At 42.9% G+C, this 23,145-nt stretch overlaps 1 protein-coding gene across 1 annotated transcript in view; it reads left to right on the top strand.

Moving 5' to 3' along the window:
• stambpl1 (STAM binding protein-like 1) overlaps positions 1-22,500 on the top strand; it is a gene marked incomplete at its 5' end in the record, with an annotated part of 34,907 nt that extends 12,407 nt beyond the window's left edge. The window contains 12 exon segments of the mRNA XM_083787969.1: positions 667-720; positions 723-800; positions 802-887; positions 3,900-3,975; positions 5,033-5,128; positions 6,178-6,453; positions 8,116-8,269; positions 9,590-9,714; positions 12,327-12,464; positions 19,376-19,488; positions 21,955-22,054; positions 22,264-22,500. Coding sequence (XP_083644095.1) covers positions 667-720; positions 723-800; positions 802-887; positions 3,900-3,975; positions 5,033-5,128; positions 6,178-6,453; positions 8,116-8,269; positions 9,590-9,714; positions 12,327-12,464; positions 19,376-19,488; positions 21,955-22,054; positions 22,264-22,320 — 1,353 coding nt within the window. The 3' untranslated portion in view covers positions 22,321-22,500.
• Between the last annotated feature and the right edge of the window lie 645 nt (positions 22,501-23,145).

The raw sequence follows: 23,145 nt of genomic DNA on the forward strand, positions 1-23,145 counted from the left end.
CTTGAGTGCAATTTTGAGGTATTTGTACTTTTTGGGTATTTCCAATTTCCAGTACTTTTACTTCTACTCCACTACATCTCAGAGCCAAAATTTGTACTTTTACTCCACTGCAATCATTTGAAAACTTTAGTTACTTTGGAGATTATAATTTTGATTAGAAAACATACATTAACCATTTCAACCCTATATATATATAGAAAATAGCAGATCTACAAGCTCTCGTTGCCACGCATTGTGAGCTTGTAGATCTGCTATTTTCAATAGATTTGTACACATTTTGAACTTGTGAAATGGGACATTCTGCATCATGAGTACTTTAACTTTTTGTACTTTTTGTACATTTTGATGCTGATACTTTTGTACTTTTACCCAAGTACATTTTCAATTCCGTACTTTTACTTGTAACGAAGTACTTCTAAATTGCTTGTATTGGTACTTTTACTTCAGTAAAACAATTGAGTACCTTTCCCCCATCACTGCTCAATTGTATGCACCTGCTGTAAAATTGGGGGGACATAATGGCGGGACGTAATCCTTTATTACGTCCCGCCATTATATGTCCCCCAATTTTTTGGGGGGGACATTACTAATTACTAATTATACTAATTAAATAATTACTAATGAACTAATTATTACTAATAAATAAAGTTGACCCTGACCCGACAGAAGAAGCTGGCAGCGGAGCCCGAGTACACGGACGTGTCCGTGTCGGCGGTGGATGCGCGTGGCGCGCGCTGGGGAAGATGGCGTGCAGCGTGGACATCAACGAGGACGTCACGCCGCGCCGCTACTTCCGCTCCCGGCTTGGAGATGGAGCGAATGGCCGCCGTGTATCTGGAGGAGGGCAGCCTGGAGAACGCCTTCGTCCTCTACAACAAGTTCATCACGTGAGAATACACTATACGCAGTGCTGCTATACTACTACTACCCCCCTTTTGGTGTTTTAAGCATCATGCTATACTTGAAGGTATATTCAGTGATTTCACTCAAAAAACCTTAGGTTTCGTTTTTGGCTGGGACCTAAGCCTTTCATCCAATCAGGATAGAGAGCCAAAAACGAAACCTAAGGTTTTTTGACCCCCAGGGGTTAACTGGGGACAGGGAGGAACTCCTTATATGGTCAGCACACTCTATAGTAGAGAGGATTATCACAACAAAACAAAGAAATAAGTGATATTTGAATTAAGTGAAATCACTGAATATACCTTTAAGCTATTGACAAAATAGCAGATCTACAAGCTTGTAGGTCTGCAATTTTCGAAAAATCGTGAAAATGTGGTGCACATCTTTGAATATATATTCTTTCAGAGCGAACATTTCAACTCAAATCTTTGCTTCTGGGGGGGGGGGGGGGGTTCCCTGGAACAACATATTTTCACATTGGGGTCGGCGGCCAAATACACATAATTCTGGGGTCCTTGACATGAAATTTGAACACCACTGATATACTGTAAATGGTAAATGGTGCATTTATATAGTGCCTTTATCCAAGGCGCTTTACAGAGATTGTGCATTACATTCACCCATTCACACACCGATGGCAGCGGAAACCATGCAAGGCACCAACTAGCACATCGGGAGCAATTAGGGGTTCAGTGTCTTGCTCAAGGACACTTCGACAGTAACTCTGGGGGAGCCCGGGTTCGAACTGGCAACCTTACGGTTACCATCCAGGCACTCTACCCCTGAGCCACCGCCGCCCAGGTATTTCAGAAAACCTTCGACGTCGGGCCTAAATGGGTTAATGATGTTTAGGACACAAGAAATGCTTTCCTGGGGGGGTTTATGTGTGTAACATGTGTTTGAGTGATGCAACCACTCCAAGGAACAGCAATGTCCGTGTTCAACCGTGCGTTCATTTGTGTGACGTGTGTTAAAGGGACACTTCACCCTTTTTTGCAAAAGAATATATGTTAATGACATTTAGAAACTTTAGAATACTTCCCTGGGGGGTCTTTATGTGTGTAATATGTGGTTTTAGCTATTATTATGATTGTAGCAGTGAGCACAGTGTCTCTGATGTCATGGACACTGGTCTCACTACCTTCCTGGACTACAATTCCCATAGTTCTTTGGTGCACTGCTCCTCCTTATGGATAGGGGGGAGAGCTGTCTTACTGAGACAACATGTAGTCCAGGAAGGAAGTGAGCCCAGTGTCCATGACATCAGAGACACCGGCTCACTGCTACAATCTAAAATATCTAAAACCACATATTACATACATAGACCCCCATGAAAGTGTTCTAAAACTAATAAACGTCATTAACATATATATGTTTTTGCAAAAAGGGTGAAGTGTCCCTTTAATGTGTGTGACTATGCGCACCAGTACCAATGAGTACCAAAAGTGGCGCTGTTGTGCCAGAAACAGAGAGAGAGAGAGAGATAGTGCTGCACTGTTGCCTGCTAATGAGAGAGAGAGAGAGAGAGAGAGAGAGAGAGAGAGAGAGAGAGAGAGAGAGAGAGATGAGAGAGAGAGAGAGAGAGAGAGAGAGAGAGAGAGAGAGAGAGAGAGAGAGAGAGAGAGAGAGAGAGAGAGAGAGAGAGAGAGAGAGAGAGAGAGAGAGAGAGAGAGAGAGAGAGAGAGAGAGAGAGAGAGAGAGAGAGAGAGAGAGAGAGAGAGAGAGAGAGAGAGAGAGAGAGAGAGAGAGAGAGAGAGAGAGAGAGAGAGAGAGAGAGAGAGGATTTGCACCACTCAGTTCACACGGGTGTGATTTTCTTTATAGATATTTTAGTCATGATGCCATGTTCATGACCAAAACCTGTCATGAAAATGTGGTCTCCCTTCCTTCCTGGACCACAAAGTCACACCTCCATGCAGCCTCCCCGCTCTCCACAAGTAGGGGAAGTGCACCAAAGCATTATGGGCATTGTAGGAATTCAGCGGTCCAGTCAGACCATCATTTTTGTCTGTCTGTCTGTCTGTTTTTTTTTTTTTTTATCCCACCATTTTGTAACTCATTTTTGTCTCCACCAGCCGAAGGCATGGGGAGAGTATGTTTTGCACTCCGTCCGTCCGTGTGTCCGTGTGTCCGTCCGTGACCAGCTAATCTCAGCCACCGTTAACCCGGTCGATGCCAAATTTTGCACACACACTCCCTGGATGCCAACCATGAACCTCTGCCCCAAACTTTCCAGAACGGCCTGTTATAGCGCCACCAGGAGGCCGCTTTGTGCAAAACAGGTTTTTGCACAGCACACCTACAGATTTTATCCAAACATCACGCAAATTGGTACACAGTCTCTCTAGAGCCATTCAACCAAACCGGTCTTTCATATTTCTCACACTCCATCCTGATTGGTTAAGATTGGCTTCCAAAGTTCACAGGAGTGCTCAGTTTCAAACAAAATGCTGCAAATCATGAACACATCGCGTGATTTCCGTGAAATTGTGCACCCACATTCCCACTAGGCCGAGGACAAAATGCCACATGAACAATTTCAACTCAGCCTCAAGGTGGCGCTATAACTGGCCGAAAAGTGTTTTTACCTCTAACTGCACGGATCTGTGGATAACCTGGTGGAGACCTGTGCCCAGAAGGGCACTTTTTCTAGTTCACCCCTGTGTCAATGATCTAATGTGATCCTGGGTTCTACCCACCTGTCTGTCTGTCTGTCTGTCTGTCTGTCTGTCTGCGCTACCTCTCTGTACTGTATGTGTGGTCTGACTGGCTCTGCTTGTCTGCCCGCTCCATTGATATCATCTGTCCGTCTTTATCTGTCTGGTAATAAATAATTGTTATACATTATTAGTTATACATTATCTGATAAGATTTTGACCGCTGTGTTTGTGTGTGTGTGTGTGTGTGTGTGTGTGTGTGTGTGTGTGTGTGTGTGTGTGTGTGTGTGTGTGCGTGTGCGTGTGCGTGTGCGTGTGTGCGTGCGTGCGTGCGTGCAGTCTGTTCGTAGAGAAGTTGCCTCGACACAGAGACTACCAGCAGTGTAATGTTCCAGAGAAGCAGCTCATCATGAAGGTACTGTACATGCAGTATCACTGCTCTCAGACATAGTACTGTACATGCAGTATCACTGCTCTCAGACATAGTACTGTACATGCAGTATCACTGCTCTCAGACATAGTACTGTACATGCAGTATCACTGCTCTCAGACATAGTACTGTACATGTGGTCACTGTCGAGCAGAAACTTCATATCTCCATATTCTAACTTTTTGTGTGTTTTTTCACCGTAAATTATTGCCCTACTTGATCATACTACAGCGTCACACACTACAGTGCAGATCTACAAGCTCAAGCTTGTAGATCTGCTAATTTAGCTGTTTTTTGAGTTTTCCTGGAAAGTAACAGTTTTGGACATAATGTGAGGAGAAAATACAGATTTTGTTTAGATTTCTTTTTTAATCCAAAATGTGTTAATAGCACATGGGCAGACTGTTCACATACCAAAGCATGATGTCTGAAATAAATATCAGAGCTGAAATGTAAATAAAATATGTAATAAATGCTTAAACATGTAGCTAGGTCTGATGTAGCTAGGTGTAATGTTAGAGACCACAGAAGTGAACCTTTGGAGCCTGTTTTCTCAACTCGCTGTTTCTCTGCAAGACATTACTCTATAAGCCATATCTCCAAAACTGGTGGGTCAAACTAAACAAACAATATGTCAATTTGAAGCTTTGATTCCCTGCTTTAATATGACATGAAAAAACTGACCATTCACGTTGACAAATTAGGTTTTGCACCCGACGGAGATGGCATAACAAATAATCTAAACTCAAATCAAATCAAATAACTTCAAACTCGTTTTTACTAACAGCCTTTACAACTAAGTCATTAGTGATGTTATTAATGTGACACGTCACTTAATTTCCTGCATGAAGGACGTTCGGCATCCAAAACCCTGAAGCCTAGTTTATGACCCTCATACAAAATAACATTTGTCTTTCTGTTTATTTCTCCGTCTCACTCTGACTTTATCTCTCTCTCTCCGTTTCTCCGTCTCTCTCTGACTTTATCTTTCTCTCTCCGTTTCTCCGTCTCGCTCTCTCTCTCTGTTTCTCTCTCTCTTCAGAAACTTCAAGAGGTGGCGTTTCCTCGTAAAGAGGAACTGAAAAAGCTGCTGCAGGAGAAATACAACAGGGAACACACAGAATACCTCAGAGTCCAGGTGTGTGTGTGTGTGTGTGTGTGTGTGTGTGCGTGCGTGTGTGCGCGCGTGCATGTGCGGTGCGCGCACATATCCACAGGAAGCAAATGGTGCATTTATATAGTGCTTTTATCCAAAGCGCTTTACACATAGGTTGTGCATTACATTCACCCATTCACACACCGATGGAGGAGGAAACCATGCAAGGCACCAACCTGCACATCGGGAGCAATTAGGAGTTGAGCGTCTTGCTCAAGGACACTTCGACACCAACTCCTCTGGGGGGTGGGGTGGCCGGGAATCGAAGTGGGAACCTTGTGGTTCCCATCCAGGCCACTCTAGCCACTGAGCCACTTCCGCCCTGCTTTTGTACTTTTGACCAGGGGGTGCAGGGTTTATTCCCGTCGGGCAGAAACCTCCTATCTCACCTCCGAGTGTCTAATAGGGCGGGACTTCCGTTCCGTCTAACGGCGGGGCTCCACCGGGCGCGTTGCGTGCGTCAAAAAACAAACCAGGGCAAATTTAATGCAGTCACGCAACACAACGCAACGCGGGCAGTGGAGCCACCCTTCATTGATTAAAAAGGGAACATTCCCTGGCGGTGACGGAGACGTGACGCTGACGCCGGTGGAGCCCCGGTGTAAGCGGTACTTCCCCCGGAAACTATCTTTTTCGATCAATCAATGGCAGCGCCGAGAGACACTCAACCGGTGATTGAGATCGGCGGCGCCGTTGATTGCAGTGCAGAAACAAGCAACCGGGTTTATGAAAGCTAGCCTAAAAGAAGCAACGTGGCTACAAGAGCACCTTTAAATGGCTAATCCGGCTATTTAGCTTGTAGATCAGCTAGTTAAAAACAAATACAAAATGAAGAAAATGTTTGAGAATCACTGGTTTAAACAACATTACACAATACGCAATAAGAAACAACACTTTAGAAACAAGCCCAAAATAACCCACAACTACCAATATTTTCAAGCAACTTTACAGAAAAACAAGCCCAAAGTCGCTTATTCTAAGCGGACATGGCAACCCTGGTTGATTGACCTGTGCGTTCCGTCTCTTCGCAGAGCCAGTCGGGGGTGGTGGATGGGTGTGGCCAACAGCTCCAGCATCTCTCCCTATTGGACGAGGACAGACAACGCGCCTCCTTATTGGAGGAGGACAGACAGCGTCTCTCCCTGTTGGAGGAGGACAGGCGGCGTCTCTCGCTATTGGAGGAGGAGAGACAGAGGGTGGCGTCTCTGCGGCGGGCGCAGATCGAATCGGAGCAGTTCCGCTACTTCGAGGACCAGCTGCGTCGCCAGGAACAGGCCAATAGGAGAGAAGAGGAGGCGGGGCAAAAGGTGCGTTAAATCGGCGCCATGTAACTTGTTTTAAATTAATAAATGTTTAATATTGTCCAATCTGTATAATATTAATACAATATAACTTGTACAATAGAGGGTATGCGTGTGACATCATCATCAAATGCCTACTGATCGAATGGCAAAAAACTACTATCTGATTGCATTAAACAACGTTAACCCATTTTGGGGCGGGAACCCCTTTTGGTGTTTTAAAGCATTAAGCACTTTAGCTATTGAAAAATAGCAATGAACTCAAAGCTTTGCTTCTGGGGGGAGTCCCTTGAACAACATATTTTCAGAGGGGGGTCGGAGGCATATTACATATGATTTTTGGGATTCCTTGACATGAAATATTGAGAACCATTTCGATGTTCGATGTCTGTACCTTCGTCAGGCAGCCTCTGTAGACATTTTTAAAGCTCAGCTCAAGACCCACTTCTACAACATTGCCTTTAAGTGATCTTATATTTTGTGTTATTCATGTCCTCACTGTATTGCATTACTGCTTGTTTTTTAATGTCGTTGCCTTGCTTTTCTTTTATGCTTTGCTTTTATTTTATTCTCCATTGTTCTGTAAAGCACTTTGAGCTGCATTTGATGTCATGAAAGGTGCTATACAAATAAAGTTTTATTATTATTATTATTAAATGGGTTAAAGTCACTTTGCATGTTGCTTTGCCACTCGATGTGCCATTCACTTTAAGCATGCGCATACCCTCTATTGGGGTGGTGTGTATTCTTCTATTGAGACATTTAGATCGTGTCAAAATCTTCACGCGGAAGATTTTGAATCAGGATGAGGATCCGACACGAATTTTGACCTGATGGTCAACATTCAATTTATCCCCTGAGCAAGCAGGCAGGCTCACTGATGAGCACCAGCATGCACGTGCACCCCTAATTTTTCGTCAAGTCTGTCGGAATGACAGAAAGTGTCACAACTGTTCCTAGAATGATCTGCTATTAAAAGCGATTGGCAAGGAAGTTGGGTTCATCATTTAATCATTATGTTCATGTCGCACAAAAATAACTCCTCCACACGCTCTTCGCAATCAGCTATTGTTTTTTTCCCCCTAAATGTTTGAAAGTGAAAGTGGTTCAGCGTGTCTGTGGGTTTTATAAATATTTAACCAATTTAAAGTATTAACAAGAGCCTGTGACTAAATAATTAACCGCATTGGATCCATTTGGAACAGAGGTCATATATTGTTTTTCCATTTCCTGAAAAAGAATGGTTTGGGTTTTGGCGGTGTCTGCCCGACAGCAACCATATATGGACATTTTCCTAGCGAGTTGTTAATCATGTTAAATCCTTTGTAAAATAAATAAATAAATATATATATTTAATATCCTGTGCCTCCTCTGAAAAGGTAGCTGGTTTTAAAACAAAGCAGTATTAACCCATTTTGACCCGAGATCAGATTCTAAAAATGTCTTCTACATCCTGACAGTTTTCAGAAAAAGCTATGTTTCTATGTCAGTGGTTCTAAGATTTTTCAAAAATAGCAGACCTACAAGCTTGTAACGCGCCACCAAGTTGCGCGCTACGAGCTTGTAGGTCTGCTATTTTTCAATAGCTAAAGCATAACATAATGCTAATACCAAAAGGGGTTCCCGCCCAAAATGAGAATCTCCTCTCCTCTCCTCTCCTCTCCGCAGGTGGAGCCCAAAGTGCCTGAGGTGACGGACGGCTCTTGTCTGTCCCAGCAGCCAATCAGAAATCACGTTCGGAACCCGGGGGCCGACCCTAACAGGAACAAGCCGCCGGCGCGCCCTCTCAACAGACCCACCCCCACGCTCACTGGAGTACAGAGTGAGCACGCACACACACACACACACACACACACACACACACACACACACACGCCTCAGATGTCTCTACCATTATTGATCGACTGTACATTATATAATCTGTTCTCACTGTTGAAGGCCAGTTGATACTGTACCCGTTTTATTCTCATATTCGCGGTTTCGCTCTATTTATTGATAGATAGTGGATTAGAACCACTTATCTCCATATTTTAACTATTTATGTTATATATTTTCTTCCGTAAATGAATGCCCTACTTAGTCACGCTGCTACATTTTGTGCTGTCACACAAACGCAGGAGAAATAGGCCACGTAGATCAGCTATTTCTGCTACTTTTGAATTTGAATCCTGAAAAGGGACAGTTTTAGACATCATTTCCAGAGACTATATGTTGACTGAGATGTGTGGTGTAGTGTCAGACATTATGTTCCATCCATCAGTCCATTTTCAGTCACATCACAGAATCTCAGACTTCCCTTTTCTACTAGGACCCATTGGGCACAGGCCAGCTGTACCTGGGGATTCCCAGGCCAGTGTGGAGATATATAACCACCATCCATTCACCCATCCATCCATCCCTCCATCCACCCATTCATCCATCCATCCACCCATTCATCCATCCATCCATCCACCCATTCATCCATCCATCCACCCATTCATCCATCCATCCATCCATCCACCCATTCATCCATCCATCCACCCATTCATCCATCCATCCACCCACCCATTCATCCATCCATCCACCCATTCATCCATCCATCCATCCATCCATCCATCCATCCACCCACCCATTCATCCATCCATCCACCCATTCATCCATCCATCCATCCACCCATTCATCCATCCATCCATCCACCCATTCATCCATCCATCCACCCATTCATCCATCCATCCATCCACCCATTCATCCATCCATCCATCCACCCATCCATCCATCCACCCATCACTTGCGGTTGGACAAATCACAGACTCACAGCCAACAAACTTCAAGTCGTGAGATTAGTTTTTCATGCTTTAATCCCTGAACGAAGCAGCCGATCTACTCGGAGTGTCTCACGGATGACTAAGCTTCTTCTTACTCAGCACTAGGGAAACCAGCCACCCTCCTATATATATATATATATATATATATATATATATATATATATATATATATATATATATATATAAAATATTCTATCTTATTCGTCTCTCTGTACTCTTCCCGGTATCCATCCTGTATTTAAATCTGCTGCTGTCCTGAATTTCTCCACGGGGAAAAAAATCTCATCTTGCCTTGTGTGTGTGTGTGTGTGTGTGTGTGTGTGCGTGCGCGTGTGTAGCTCCTCGTACCGAGGGTCTCAGGAGGGTGATCGTGCCCAGAGATCTGACGTATCGCTTCCTGCTGCTAGCGGACTCCAACACGGCCAGAGGACTGGAGACGTGTGGGATCCTGTGCGGAAGACTGGTGAGACGAACCTCCTTATTATCACAGGGGTTAGAAGACTGGTGAGACGAACCTCCTTATTATCACAGGGGTTAGAAGACTGGTGAGACGAACCTCCTTATTATCACAGGGGTTCTGAAGACTGGTGAGACGAACCTCCTTATTATCACAGGGGTTCTGAAGACTGGTGAGACGAACCTCCTTATTATCACAGGGGTTCTGAAGACTGGTGAGACGAACCTCCTTATTATCACAGGGGTTAGAAGACTGGTGAGACGAACCTCCTTATTATCACAGGGGTTAGACTGGTGAGACGAACCTCCTTATTATCACAGGGGTTAGACTGGTGAGACGAACCTCCTTATTATCACAGGGGTTCGGGACAGTGTTGTTTTTGGCAGCAAATTTCTATTTTAGTTTTAGTCATTAGTCTCTTGAATAGTTTTCACTTAGTTTTAGTCACATTTTAGTCACCTGGAATGTTCTAGTGTTTAGTCTAGTTTTAGTCGACTAAATGTCATACGATTTTAGTCGACTAAATCTACAGTTGATTTAGTCGACTAAAATGTGTTTTGACAGGCCTTGATGTCGTTGTAATGACATATTTTACACTTTGGTTGCATGCTGAAAATAGCAGATATACAATCTCACAACGCGTCCCAGCATAAAACTGGATATCTTGTCCACTAGTCCCTTCCTAACATTTTAGTCTAGTTTTTATTTGTTGACGAAATTGTCAGTATATTTAGTCTTAGTTTGAGTCATCATAGATTCGTTTTTATTTAGTTTTTATTTAGTTTTAGTCAGTGAAAAAAGGTAGTCAACGAACATTTTTCGTCTTGGTTTTAGTCGACGAAAACAACACTGGTTCGGGAGTGGCTCATTGTCGGTATTCAGCCGGTAACACTCGGGAGTCTGGGAGATGGAGTCTATATATCCCCGTTTCACAATGCGCTATAGAACCCTGAGTGATGGAGTCTATATATCCCCGTTTCACAATGCGCTATAGAACCCTGAGTGATGGAGTCTATATATCCCCGTTTCACAATGCGCTATAGAACCCTGGGAGATGGAGTCTATATATCCCTGTTTCACAATGCGCTATAGAACCCTGGGAGATGGAGTCTATATATCCCCGTTTCACAATGCGCTATAGACCCCTGGAAGATGGAGTCTATATATCCCTGTTTCACAATGCGCTATAGACCCCTGGAAGATGGAGTCTATATATCCCTGTTTCACAATGCGCTATAGACCCCTGGAAGATGGAGTCTATATATCCCTGTTTCACAATGCGCTATAGAACCCTGGGAGATGGAGTCTATATATCCCTGTTTCACAATGCGCTATAGAACCCTGGGAGATGGAGTCTATATATCCCCGTTTCACAATGCGCTATAGACCCCTGGGAGATGGAGTCTATATATCCCTGTTTCACAATGCGCTATAGACCCCTGGGAGATGGAGTCTATATATCCCCGTTTCACAATGCGCTATAGAACCCTGGGAGATGGAGTCTATATATCCCCGTTTCACAATGCGCTATAGAACCCTGGGAGATGGAGTCTATATATCCCCGTTTCACAATGCGCTATAGACCCCTGGGAGATGGAAATGTTTCACTTTTCTAGTTTTAGTGAACTAAATATCATAAGATTTTAGTCTACCAAATCTACAGTTAATTTTGTCAACAAAAATGTATTTTGCCTGATTTGTTTGCATGCAACACCCGAGCACAACCAAACCCGGGCGCAACCAAACCAAAAAGAATTGTCCTTTAATTTGTTCTACTGGATCTCTTCTAATCTACACTAGTCCCTCCCGAACATTTTAGTCACGTTTTTATTTGTTGACAAAATTGTCAACACAGTATATTTAGTCTCATTAGTCTCTTAATCATCACAGCTTAGTTTTTGTCTGTGAAAAAAGGTTAATCAACGAACACATTTTGGCTAAAGGTGCGTTCAGACTTGGGTGGTTAGAGCGGCGCAATTACATTACACACAAAGTCAACGCAAAGGCGAGAAGTTGCGCGAACAGGCGTGGTGCGACCTGGTGCGAAGACAAACGGGACGAACCGAAGGGAATATATACATTCAAAGTCTGAACGCAGCTTTAGTCTTAAGCCCTAACCACACCAAAAGGGTCACCATGCAACTCCTATATATATATAGGGTCCAAAACGGTTGCAAGGAGTTAACGCTAAAACCGTCTGGACCCTTTGGTGTGTTTTGGGCGCCGTTGAATTCCATGCGTTGAATCACTATAGGGTCAACGTGCAACAAGACACGTCACACCGCCGGGACAACGCTAAAACCGTCTTGACCCTTTTGGTGTGGTTAGGGCTTAACCCGTTCTGACCTGAGATCAGATTCATACGAGGTTTCCACTGGACACACACTGGTCTGATTAACCCATTCTGACCTGAGATCAGATTCTAAAAAAATGTCAGTCGTTCTTCGATTTTTCAAAAATAGCTAAAGCATGACATGATGCTAACACCAAAATGGGTTCCCGTTCAGAATGGCTTAAGTCCACAAAATCAACACTGGTCTCTCTCTCTCTCTCTGTCTCACTCTGTCTCTCTCTCTGTCTCTCTCTCTCTCTCTCTGTCTCTGTCTCTCTGTCTGTAGACACACAATGAGCTGATCCTCAGTCATGTGGTCGTACCAAAGCAGAGTTCGGGTCCAGATTTCTGTGACATGGAGAACGTCGAGGAACTCTTCAGCTTCCAGGACCAACACAACCTGTTAACACTGGGCTGGATACATGTAAGAACACACGCACACGCACGCACACACACACAACACATGGAGCATTCATCATAGAGTGTAGCTCATCAAATATCACCATGGTAACATAACCAGAGTATCATGTATTTGTTAAAATAGGGTGAGTTTATGTATTATGGAAAACATTTTGTGGTTAAGAGAAGCTATTTCAAAACCTGACGGACAGGTCGTTGAGATCCAATCAGGGCGTGTGCGAATCTCGGCTGTGACCCGCCCCTCTAGACCAGAAACCTGAAATGCGTTAGCTCAGGCTAGATCACCAGTGACCAATCAGAAACAGAGAAAAAAATGGTCTCTATTTCATACTTTACACACTAATATTTCTACTACGTAATTAACACGCTAAACCCGCTATTTGTTTAATGCGTTTAATTTGCCGTTTTTTTTTATAACTAAAAAGAAAGAGCGGGTTTGTCGCGGACCTGGTGACGAGGCCGTCGCGTTATGACGACGAAACCTGGAAATCAAGCCATGCCCCGGGCTGCTAGGGCTTCTGGGAAAATGAGTTCAATGCAAGTGAACGAGCGGTTTGTTTGGACTACAACATGCTGTGCAGGCTGTTCGTTTGGCATCGTAATGGCGGCATGTTTTTCTCTTCGACAACAAACCATGGGACTCTTTTCCGCCGGATTTCCGTTTATCAAAGCTGCAAATACTTTGGTGTTATGCTCCAAAGGTAATAGATCGATCCTGGCAGCTTAGATAGGATGGATAGATTAACCCATTTTGGACGGGAACCCCTCTTGGTGTTTTAAACATTATGTTATAATTTAGCTATTGAAAAATAGCAGATCTACAAGCTCATAGCAACGCCACCAAGTGGCGTGCTACAAGCTTGTAGGTCTGCTATTTTTGAAAAATCGTGAAAATATTTATTTCAGAAAACCGGAGGATTTAGAAGATTCCAGGCCTCAGACGTCAGGCCTAACTTCATCTAAGGCCCCGAACATGCAAACAAACAAAATACTTTATTGACATTAAATCTAAAATGTAGGATGTGAAACCACTGTCACACCAAATCAAAAGGCAAAGGCGCTCCCGGGTGCTAAAAGCGTCCATCCATCACCATGGAAACAGCAGACTCACCATCTGTGTGTGTGTGTGTGTGTGTGTGTGTGTGTGTGTGTGTGTGTGTGTGTTCGCCTCCTTCACGTCTCACGACCTCGCCGGAGTCATTTGGATTCTGTTTTATTGTTCGATTGTTCAATATGTCCACACTGCTGTAATAGTACAGTATACCTACTGTAATTGCTTTGGCGGGAACTTTCTGTCGTAAATGAAAGAGTGTAATACAAAATCCGTAGCTTGTAGGTCAGCTATTTTCGCTATGTTAATTAATTAATAAAAAGAATATATATAATAGAAAAGGAACGGTTTTGGAGATACAAGGTTTCTACCCGACAGCGACGAGATGTTGATCCATGTGTAATTATTTGAAAGTCTTTGACATTGTTCTGGGGAAGAACAAAGCTGTTCAGATGGGAAGCGACCATTTCCAAAAAGAGAGAGCGTAGATTGCCGTGTGTGTGTGTGTGTGTGTGTGTGTGTGTGTGTGTGTGTGTGTGTGTGTGTGTGTGTGTGTGTGTGCGTGTGCGTGTGACTGTGTGTGTGTTCACATGAAGAGCGCAGTGCGACCCCGCTGATCCCAGGCTAGAACGCAGGCCTTGTTGTGTCGCTCTCTGTCTGAACAGCCTCAAAGAACTGTCGCTCGCTGTCTGAACAGGCCCAAAAAAAACGTCGCTCGCTGTCTGAATAGGCCCAAAAAACCCGTCGCTTGCTGTCTGAACAGGCCCAAAGAAAGAACCGTCGATCGCTGTCTGAACAGGCCCAAAGAAAGAACCGTCGCTCGCTGTTTGAACAGGCCCAAAGAACCGTCGCTCGCTGTCTGAACAGGCCCAAAGAACCGTCGTCCAGTAACAATCCATTTGTGGCCAAATAGCAACTTTCCACGAGTGATCGAACTCGGAGGTTCCCAAACTTCTCGCGACCCTAATAGATCTACAAGCTCACAACAAATGCTCGCATATCACCTCTTTATTTATAGTACTGCGACAATGGCCCCCAGAAGTCGGCATACCCCTACCGGAGTTAGGACCAAACACAACATAGTTTTTCCTCATCTCTAAGGCCTCCCATACATGAAATGGATTCTTGTATAAAAATATTTTACTGCAAAAGTGGTGAAATTGTTATTTAAAGTTATACACTTCAAACTAAAAATAAAGCCTGTCCGTCTGGTGGTTGAGGCACTTAAAGGCATGTAGATTCACAATGGAAGCTCTGAGAGGTTCAAAACTTGGCATACTTGAAGCCAGAACATACCTCTACATTCTAGAAAAGACTGAATGTCAATATCTGAATGTCAATATGAGATATAGTCATTTGAACACATACTTACAGTAGGCGGAATTGTACATCTATGTAGATGTCTTCTCTACTTTGTAGTGACTCTGGAATGGATTGTCATAGCAACACATATGATGGCTTGTAGGAAAGGTGAGGTTCTACTGAATCCAGCAATACCAATTGTGTAAATGTAGCTTGCATAATCGTGGAGTTATGCCACAAAACGTATATGGTGTCCCAAACGGGGGGAAATAAAACTAATGAAATCTACAGTATCACATTAGTTTTATTTTTACTTCACTTATCAAGGGTGGGAAAACATAAACAAATCACTTGAGTAGAAGTCCCTAAAATGTATGAAATGTCTCAAACTTGAGAAATGAGAAATTGTGAACAAATAGATGACGCTTCAATAGAGAAATATGCAAGCCTAGATTGGAACTACTAACTATTATTATGTTGCAGCACATGACCTGGATCAAGCTCAAATCTCAATATTATCCTCCTAAATATAGATAATCAAGTTATTCATTTCTGTTATTTGAGTTATTTGGTTACAGTCAAGTTATACTACAGTATGTGGCTCCACCTGCATCTTATTGCCTACATGTGGCTTTCTTCATAAAATGACCGGTAAAATCATTTCACATATTTTGGAATGTGAAAAGATGAGATGAACCTTGTCAAATCAAGTAGCTATTTAGCTGACTGGAGTGGAGAGTGACCTAGCATTTAGTTCTCTTTAGTGTAACAGAGCCTACTGCCTGTCCAGTCTACACTGACAATAGCAGAACCCTGCCCTGACACTGTTTCACCAGAATGGAAAATAGACTTAATTAGTATCACTTGTAATATGGTTACTGCACATATACTATAGCCTAAAAATAGTGCGCGTAATGCACAACATAGATACTGTACAAATTCTGAAGTGTGTCTTTAAAATTTTACCAAAATGGAATATTGGATCCAAATCTTTGTATCATCTTTGCTAAACAGTTGGAAAAAAGCACGAAACAAGACCCATAATGTATAAAGCCCACGGCAGAAGACCTTCAACACATACTAACTGTTGTTCAACAGAGAGATGATGTTCATAAAACCCTGGCAAACCCAAATTCAATACTCTCCTCTCCTCATCATATACTGTATCATGTTGAGAAAACTACTCCAGTAAGACCAGAGTGAGAGCATGCCGTCTCGTCAAGAAGACTGAATAGGGTACAACATTGTTGAATAGGATACAACACTGTTTAACATACAAATATATTGTTTCATTTGTGGGAAGGCCAGCACAATTGATTGATTGATTGATTGATGGATTTAATAGTTTATTAGACATAAATGTAAAAACAGCAACAGAGTACAGTCATACAATCAGTCCAAAAGGGATAGCACAAAAAAGTCATTGCGGTCTTGTGCAATCAGTTCATAGACAAAACCAGGACTACTGGTCAGAGTACCAGAGACAGGGCCTTCACATGGTCACTGGTCAGAGTACCAGAGACAGGGCCTTCACATGGTCACTGGTCAGAGTACCAGAGACAGGGCCTTCACATGGTCACTGGTCAGAGTACCAGAGACAGGGCCTTCACATGCAGCATCAGAAAGATTGATGAAGTTGTACATCGGCTGCTCTCGTACCCAGATCTCTTTGCATATGATGACAAATATCATAAATGCTACCTAAAACACTAAATATCTAAACGAAATATAGCAGCTATAAAACAAAGAATTAGAACAGCAGACCAGTATCTATGTCAAAGGTTTTATTAATCTCACTGAAGTAGTTAACATCTTTCTTTAAATAAATGAAAGTGATGACAAGTCATCACTTTCAATAAATAAGAGTTATGACATACTCCATTGGTCCATGGTTTTCTTCATCGATATATCTGCAGGTCTATGTAGTAGTTCTGGATTTTCTTGGAGATTTGCATCTTCTCTCATTGTGCCCATTTCCCATGGGCACACTTTTAGAGCATGCAACATCAGACTTTCCATGTTCTACAAATTATAATGCTGTATGTTTCCAGGGTTTGTATTTAGACAATATCATCTTCTTCCTCAGAGTCAGTGTCTTCTGTATGTCATCATAACAGTCAAGGAGTTTATATACCGTAAATGGAAATTGGTGCATTTACAGTATATAGAGCTTTTATCCAAAGCACTTTACATAGATTGTGCATTACATTCACACATTCAGTCACACACCGATGGCAGAGGAAACCATACAAGACACCGACCTGCACATCGGGATCAATTAGGGGTTCAGAGTCTAACTCTGGGGGAGCCCTGGATCGAACTGAGAATATGGTATGATATAGTACTACCGGTATATTGTTAGTTCACACTGAATTTTGTCTTGCGAACCTCACGGTTCTCCATCCAGCCGCTCTATTGGCCAATCTATCCCTGAGGCACTGCCGCCTCGGCATATTACCGGTATTATACTGTATATTGTATATTTGTCATCATACACAAACAGATCTGGGTACGAGAGGAGCAGATGATGTACAACTTCATCAACCTTTCTGATGCTGCATGAAGGACCTTAAGTCTCTGGTACACATACCAGTACCAGCCATAATGGCTGTCAGATGTTCTGGTCTTGTACTGGTCTTCACACAAATTAAAAATATCTTTGTATGTTAAACAATCTTGTATCAACCCTATTCAGTCTTCTTGATGAGACTGGTGCAGGCATGCTCTCACTCAACATTTGCAACTTGCTCATTACTGCAGCATATTGTCTGTATATAGAGCCACGGTTTTATGAACATCATCATCTCTCTGTTGAGCAACATTTAGTAAGATCATTTTAATTTTGAGTATCTGCCGATACCGATTTTTCCCCATCTGAAAATTATATTTTTATGCAACTCCTCCAATATCACAATAGTACAATATCCCAAATCACGGACAATATACAGTCTAATATCATGATATGGATATCATATTGATACTAGGGATGTCCCAATCACATTTTTGTGCTCCTGATCTGATCATTTAAAAATGTCATGATCGGCCCCGATTTCCGATACACTTCACATTATAAGATCACATAAGATGCACATAGGTGGAGCCAAATACTGTAGTATAAATTTACTTTAACCAAATAACTCAAATAACAGAAATTAATAACTTGATTATTTATATTTATGAGGATAATATTGAGATTTGAGCTTGATGAGGGAACAGGCTTTCGCCTTTGCTGCCCCAACCCTGTGGAATGCCCTCCCTAAGGCACTCAGAGATGCCCCTACCCTTCAAACCTTCAAATCCACCCTCAAAACCCACCTCTTCAAAATTGCCTTCCCTTTTCACGGTCTTTTAATGTCCTTTTTCTATTAAAGTTGTTTTTAATTTGTTGTTACCTCTGTAAACCCCCCCCCCCCCCCCATGTAAAGCGTCTTTGGGTACTCAGAAAAGCGCTATATAAGTTTGAGATATTATATTATTATTATTTAACATCCAGGTCATGTGCTGCAACAATAATAGTTAGTAGTTCCACTGTAGGCTTGCATATTTCTCTATTGAAGCGGCATCTATTTCTTCACAATTTCTCATTTCTCAAGTTTGAGACATTTCATACATTTTAGGGACTTCTACTCAAGTGATTTGTTTATGTTTTCCCACCCTTGATAAGTGAAGTAAAAATAAAACTAATGTGATACTGTAGATTTCATTAGTTTTATTTCCCCCCGTTTGGGACACCATATACGTTTTGTGGCATAACTCCACGATTATGCAAGCTACATTTACACAATTGGTATTGCTGGATTCAGTAGAACCTCACCTTTCCTACAAGCCATCATATGTGTTGCTATGACAATCCATTCCAGAGTCACTACAAAGTAGAGAAGACATCTACATAGATGTACAATTCCGCCTACTGTAAGTATGTGTTCAAATGACTATATCTCATATTGACATTCAGATATTGACATTCAGTCTTTTCTAGAATGTAGAGGTATGTTCTGGCTTCAAGTATGCCAAGTTTTGAACCTCTCAGAGCTTCCATTGTGAATCTACATGCCTTTAAGTGCCTCAACCACCAGACGGACAGGCTTTATTTTTAGTTTGAGGTGTATAACTTTAAATAACAATTTCACCACTTTTGCAGTAAAATATTTTTATACAAGAATCCATTTCATGTATGGGAGGCCTTAGAGATGAGGAAAAACTATGTTGTGTTTGGTCCTAACTCCGGTAGGGGTATCTCGAAAACTAAAGCACTTTTTGACTGTTTGTTGCAGGACTATTATTTATCGAATATCTTTTGAAAATTATTTGACATTTTTTAATTCATTTCTTTTTTGTATATCTTCCAAAAAAACAAAAAAAACATAGGAAATGAAATAAAGGGATATTTACTTAAGCGTCAAAACAGGCCAATTGTGTTCGACAAAGCTGGAGGCACTGTACGGGCAAGATATGGTAAGAGCAGAAACAAGAGGGGCCTAGTACGGAACCCTGGGGGACTCCGGTGAACTATGTATATAGGGTTTATGTTAATACGTGTATATTTCTCTCTCTCTCTGCAGACCCATCCTACACAGACGGCGTTCCTGTCCAGCGTGGACCTCCACACACACTGCTCCTACCAGCTTATGCTACCTGAGGCTATCGCTATCGTCTGCGCTCCCAAACACAACGAGTGGGTGTAACACTCGCACGCACGCATACTCACTCACTCACTCACTCACTCACTCACTCACTCACTCACTCACTCACTCACTCTCTCACTCACTCTCACACACACAAATACACAGGTTTGTATTACTGTACTTGTGAGTGATTTTATGAATCTTTTTATGAATTTTTTTTGTTTTATTGCCATTTTGAGAATTCCATGCTAGAAGGCTTTCTTACCTTTCTTTGTAGTTGTTACGTCCCCACCAAAGAGATCCAGGTGTTTTTTTGTGCAAAAACTCCTTATTGGCTATTTCCCCTACCATAAGCGCTCAATGAATTGCATTGAATTGAATGGGAATTGAATGGGGCTATGGGGTGTTGTGCTAATTCACTTATTTCCATCGAAATAAGTAGTAAAGTGTGCCGCCTGGGATATTATTTACATTATGAAGAGAGGATATATACAAAAAATATATAATTTTGAGCGATGTAAATAAGCAAATTAGCACAACACCCCATAGCCCCATTCAATTCCCATTCAATGCAATTCATTTAGGGCTTATGGTAGGGGAAATGGCCAATAAGGAGCATTTGCACAAAATAACACCTGAACCTCTTTGGTTGGGACGTAACAACTACAAAGAAAGGTAAGAAAGCCTTTTAGTATGGAATTCTCCTTTAACTGTAAGCCTAAAGGCAAAAAATAGCAGATCTACAAAGTCACAAACGTATAGACTAAATGTAAAATGAGGCATAATCCTATATCTCATTGTAAATGTAAAAGAGGTTTTATTGTAACCATAAACCAAGCATTTGTCTTGTGAGGACCCGGAAAATGATCCTCACAATGTCTACTTCTCATATTCTTCTATACTTGTGGGATACTTTTGGTCCTCACAAGTATTGTAATTCACACAGCTGTGCCGCTTGACTGATTTTCCACTTATTCCCTAACCTTCATTAACCTTCACCGTCGCTACAGTGTAGTCATTTATTTGAGCTGATGCTATTATCCAATACCAGAGCGACTCTCGAGTAAGTGGCCTGAGCTCAGTCTAGTCAGCAAACCACAGGCTAAATCAGGGGGTGCCCACACTTTTTTGGACCTGAGAGCTACTTTCAAAATGACCAGCTCAACAAGATCTACCCACCGAAAAAATGATTAAACCATTGCTGAAAATAGTTTAAATATGTATACCTGAGGGGGCTTTGGAATAACGGAGCTGGCGTTACCTAATTCACAGAGACGAAATGTTTTTATAATCGTCATGTTAGTTGGTTTGCCGTTACTGTTAAAACAATGTTGGTTGGCTGGGTTAGTCTCCTGGTTGGCTGGGTTAGCCTACCTATCTCCGATGCGGTCCCTTGGTTGGCTGGGTTTAGATGCCTGTGACAGCCTGTCGGCTGGTCAAACAATGCTGCTCCGCTTCTCTACGACAGAAAAACAGGTGAGGAGTGGACAAAGCCTACGACAGCTACCGACCTGACGTGATTTTTGTCCTGGCTCACGTTCAAGTTCAAGGTTTTGCGGAAATGATAAATGCAGCGTGCAATTTAGGTGAAATATTTCACATACGTTCCAACTAGGCGGTGGCATAGATCCCACCCTTTTCACATTGGCCTGTTATAGCGCCACCAACAGGTGGATTTTTGCAAAACACATTTTTGGAACAAAATGCCTCAAATCATCCAATTGCCATCAAATGCAAAAGAAGAAATTGCCTCCTTTTCACATTGGCTTATTATAGCACTATATCTGGGGGGTCCCCGGAGCATCCAGACCCCCAGGAACTCACCCAGGGTGCCGGCCCGGTTTCCTGCGAGCCCCCCCGCGTCCGAAACGTTCGAGAAATGACGGAGTTACCATGTGGGGGTCCACGGGGGGTCTGTAGTCACTTTGAGTGGCATCACACAGAGCCCAACCCAGTAGTCACTGAGTGGCATCACACAGAGCCCAACCCAGTAGTCACTGAGTGGCATCACACAGAGCCAAACCCAGCAGTCACTGAGTGGCATCACACAGAGCCCAACCCAGCAGTCACTGAGTGGCACCACACAGAGCACAACCCAGTAGTCACTTAGAGTGGCACCACACAGAGCCATGGGTGAACATGTACTGTATGTTGGACATCTTTTTTTTTTTTAAGATATCTTTTTGCGGATTACGCCTTTTTTATTGGTTTTTGAAGGGACAGACAGTAGGCTGACAGGAAACGGGAGAGAGATGGGGGGGATGACATGCAGTAAAGGCCGTGTCGGGCTCGGGAGTCGAACCCGCGGCACACTGCGACTGGATTACCAGTCGGGTGCCCAGACGGTTACGCCACCGCCTGAGCCGACATCACTATTATTAACCCTGATTCATGAACCCACTCAACCCAGGAGTGAACAATAAAGTTAAATATTATTGCTCTCTCCCTCTCTCTCTCTCTCTCTCTCTCTCTCTCTATCTCTCCTCTCTCTCTCTCTCTCTCTCTCTCTCTCTTAGTACTGGTGTATTCAGACTCACCACTGCAGGTATGTGTGAGGTGTCTGGCTGCAGACTGAAGGGCTTTCACCCACACTCTAAAGAACCTCCCCTGTTCTCTGTGAGTACTCTCTCTCTCTCTCTCTGTGTGTGTGTGTGTGAGTGAGTGACATGTCATTATTCTCACAATGTTTAAAATGTATTTAATAGTTCATTATTTATTGTGCTTATCATGTCATTATTCTCACAATGTTTAAAATGTATTTAATAGTTAATTATTATTGTGCTTCCCTCCCTTTCTGTGTGTGTGTGCGGGCCCCTCTCTCTCAGGTATGTAAACACATCCTAGTGAGGGACTCAAAAATCAGCATGCTCGACCTCAGGTGACCAGCAGAGGGCACTACTACTCCTCTTTCACCACTGGGAAACAGACCACCACCACCACTATTTATACAAGCTTTGTTTACCTGAACGGAAAAAGAAAATGTTTTTGTTTTTTTTCTGAACAAAAGAAGCTGTGAATTAAGGGAGGTTCTACTAGTAATGCAAGGGGAGGAGGATCCAGTGAGGTACTGAGACGGTGGTCTGGACTGCAGTGTGACCACAGTAAGGTACTGAGACGGTGGTCTGGACTGCAGTGTGACCCAAAATGTCAAATAGCAGATCTACAAGCTAAAAATAGCTGATCTACAAGCTGTCAACGTGTCGCACTGCGATGCATTGACAGCTTGTAGATCAGCTATTTTCAGGGCGCAACCCAGCACTCTTCATCTACTGGAGATGCAGGTGTGACGACATGGATTTCTAAACAAATTAGTTCAACGCAAAATTATGCGTTCCAAGTTCAGGAGACTTTGGGGGGAAAAAAAATATTCTGCCTTCCGGCATGGCATGGAAAGGAGAGGAGGGGCATTTGCATGTCTTTCACCATGTGGTAAATGCTGCATTCGTGGTGGTCTGGAAAGGGCAGTTGTTTTACAGACGGGTAAAAGGGCAGGGGCTGCAGCCCCCTTTGATATCTACTGTATGTGCGCACGTCCCTGCCAGGCAGCAGCTAAGTGAAGTGGGCCTGAGATCGATGCGTCACCGCATCGGGCCCTGCAACTAACCTCGCGTCACCAGGCTTTCCACCTCGGAGGAACGCCTTAGTCTGTGTTCCAAAGTCGCCGTGTGAACCGGTCTTGAGCGGATGGTACTTTACGTCATGTTGTA

This window comes from Protomyctophum parallelum (genome assembly GCF_964188405.1).
Source record: "Protomyctophum parallelum genome assembly, chromosome: 17".
Taxonomy (NCBI): domain Eukaryota; kingdom Metazoa; phylum Chordata; class Actinopteri; order Myctophiformes; family Myctophidae; genus Protomyctophum; species Protomyctophum parallelum.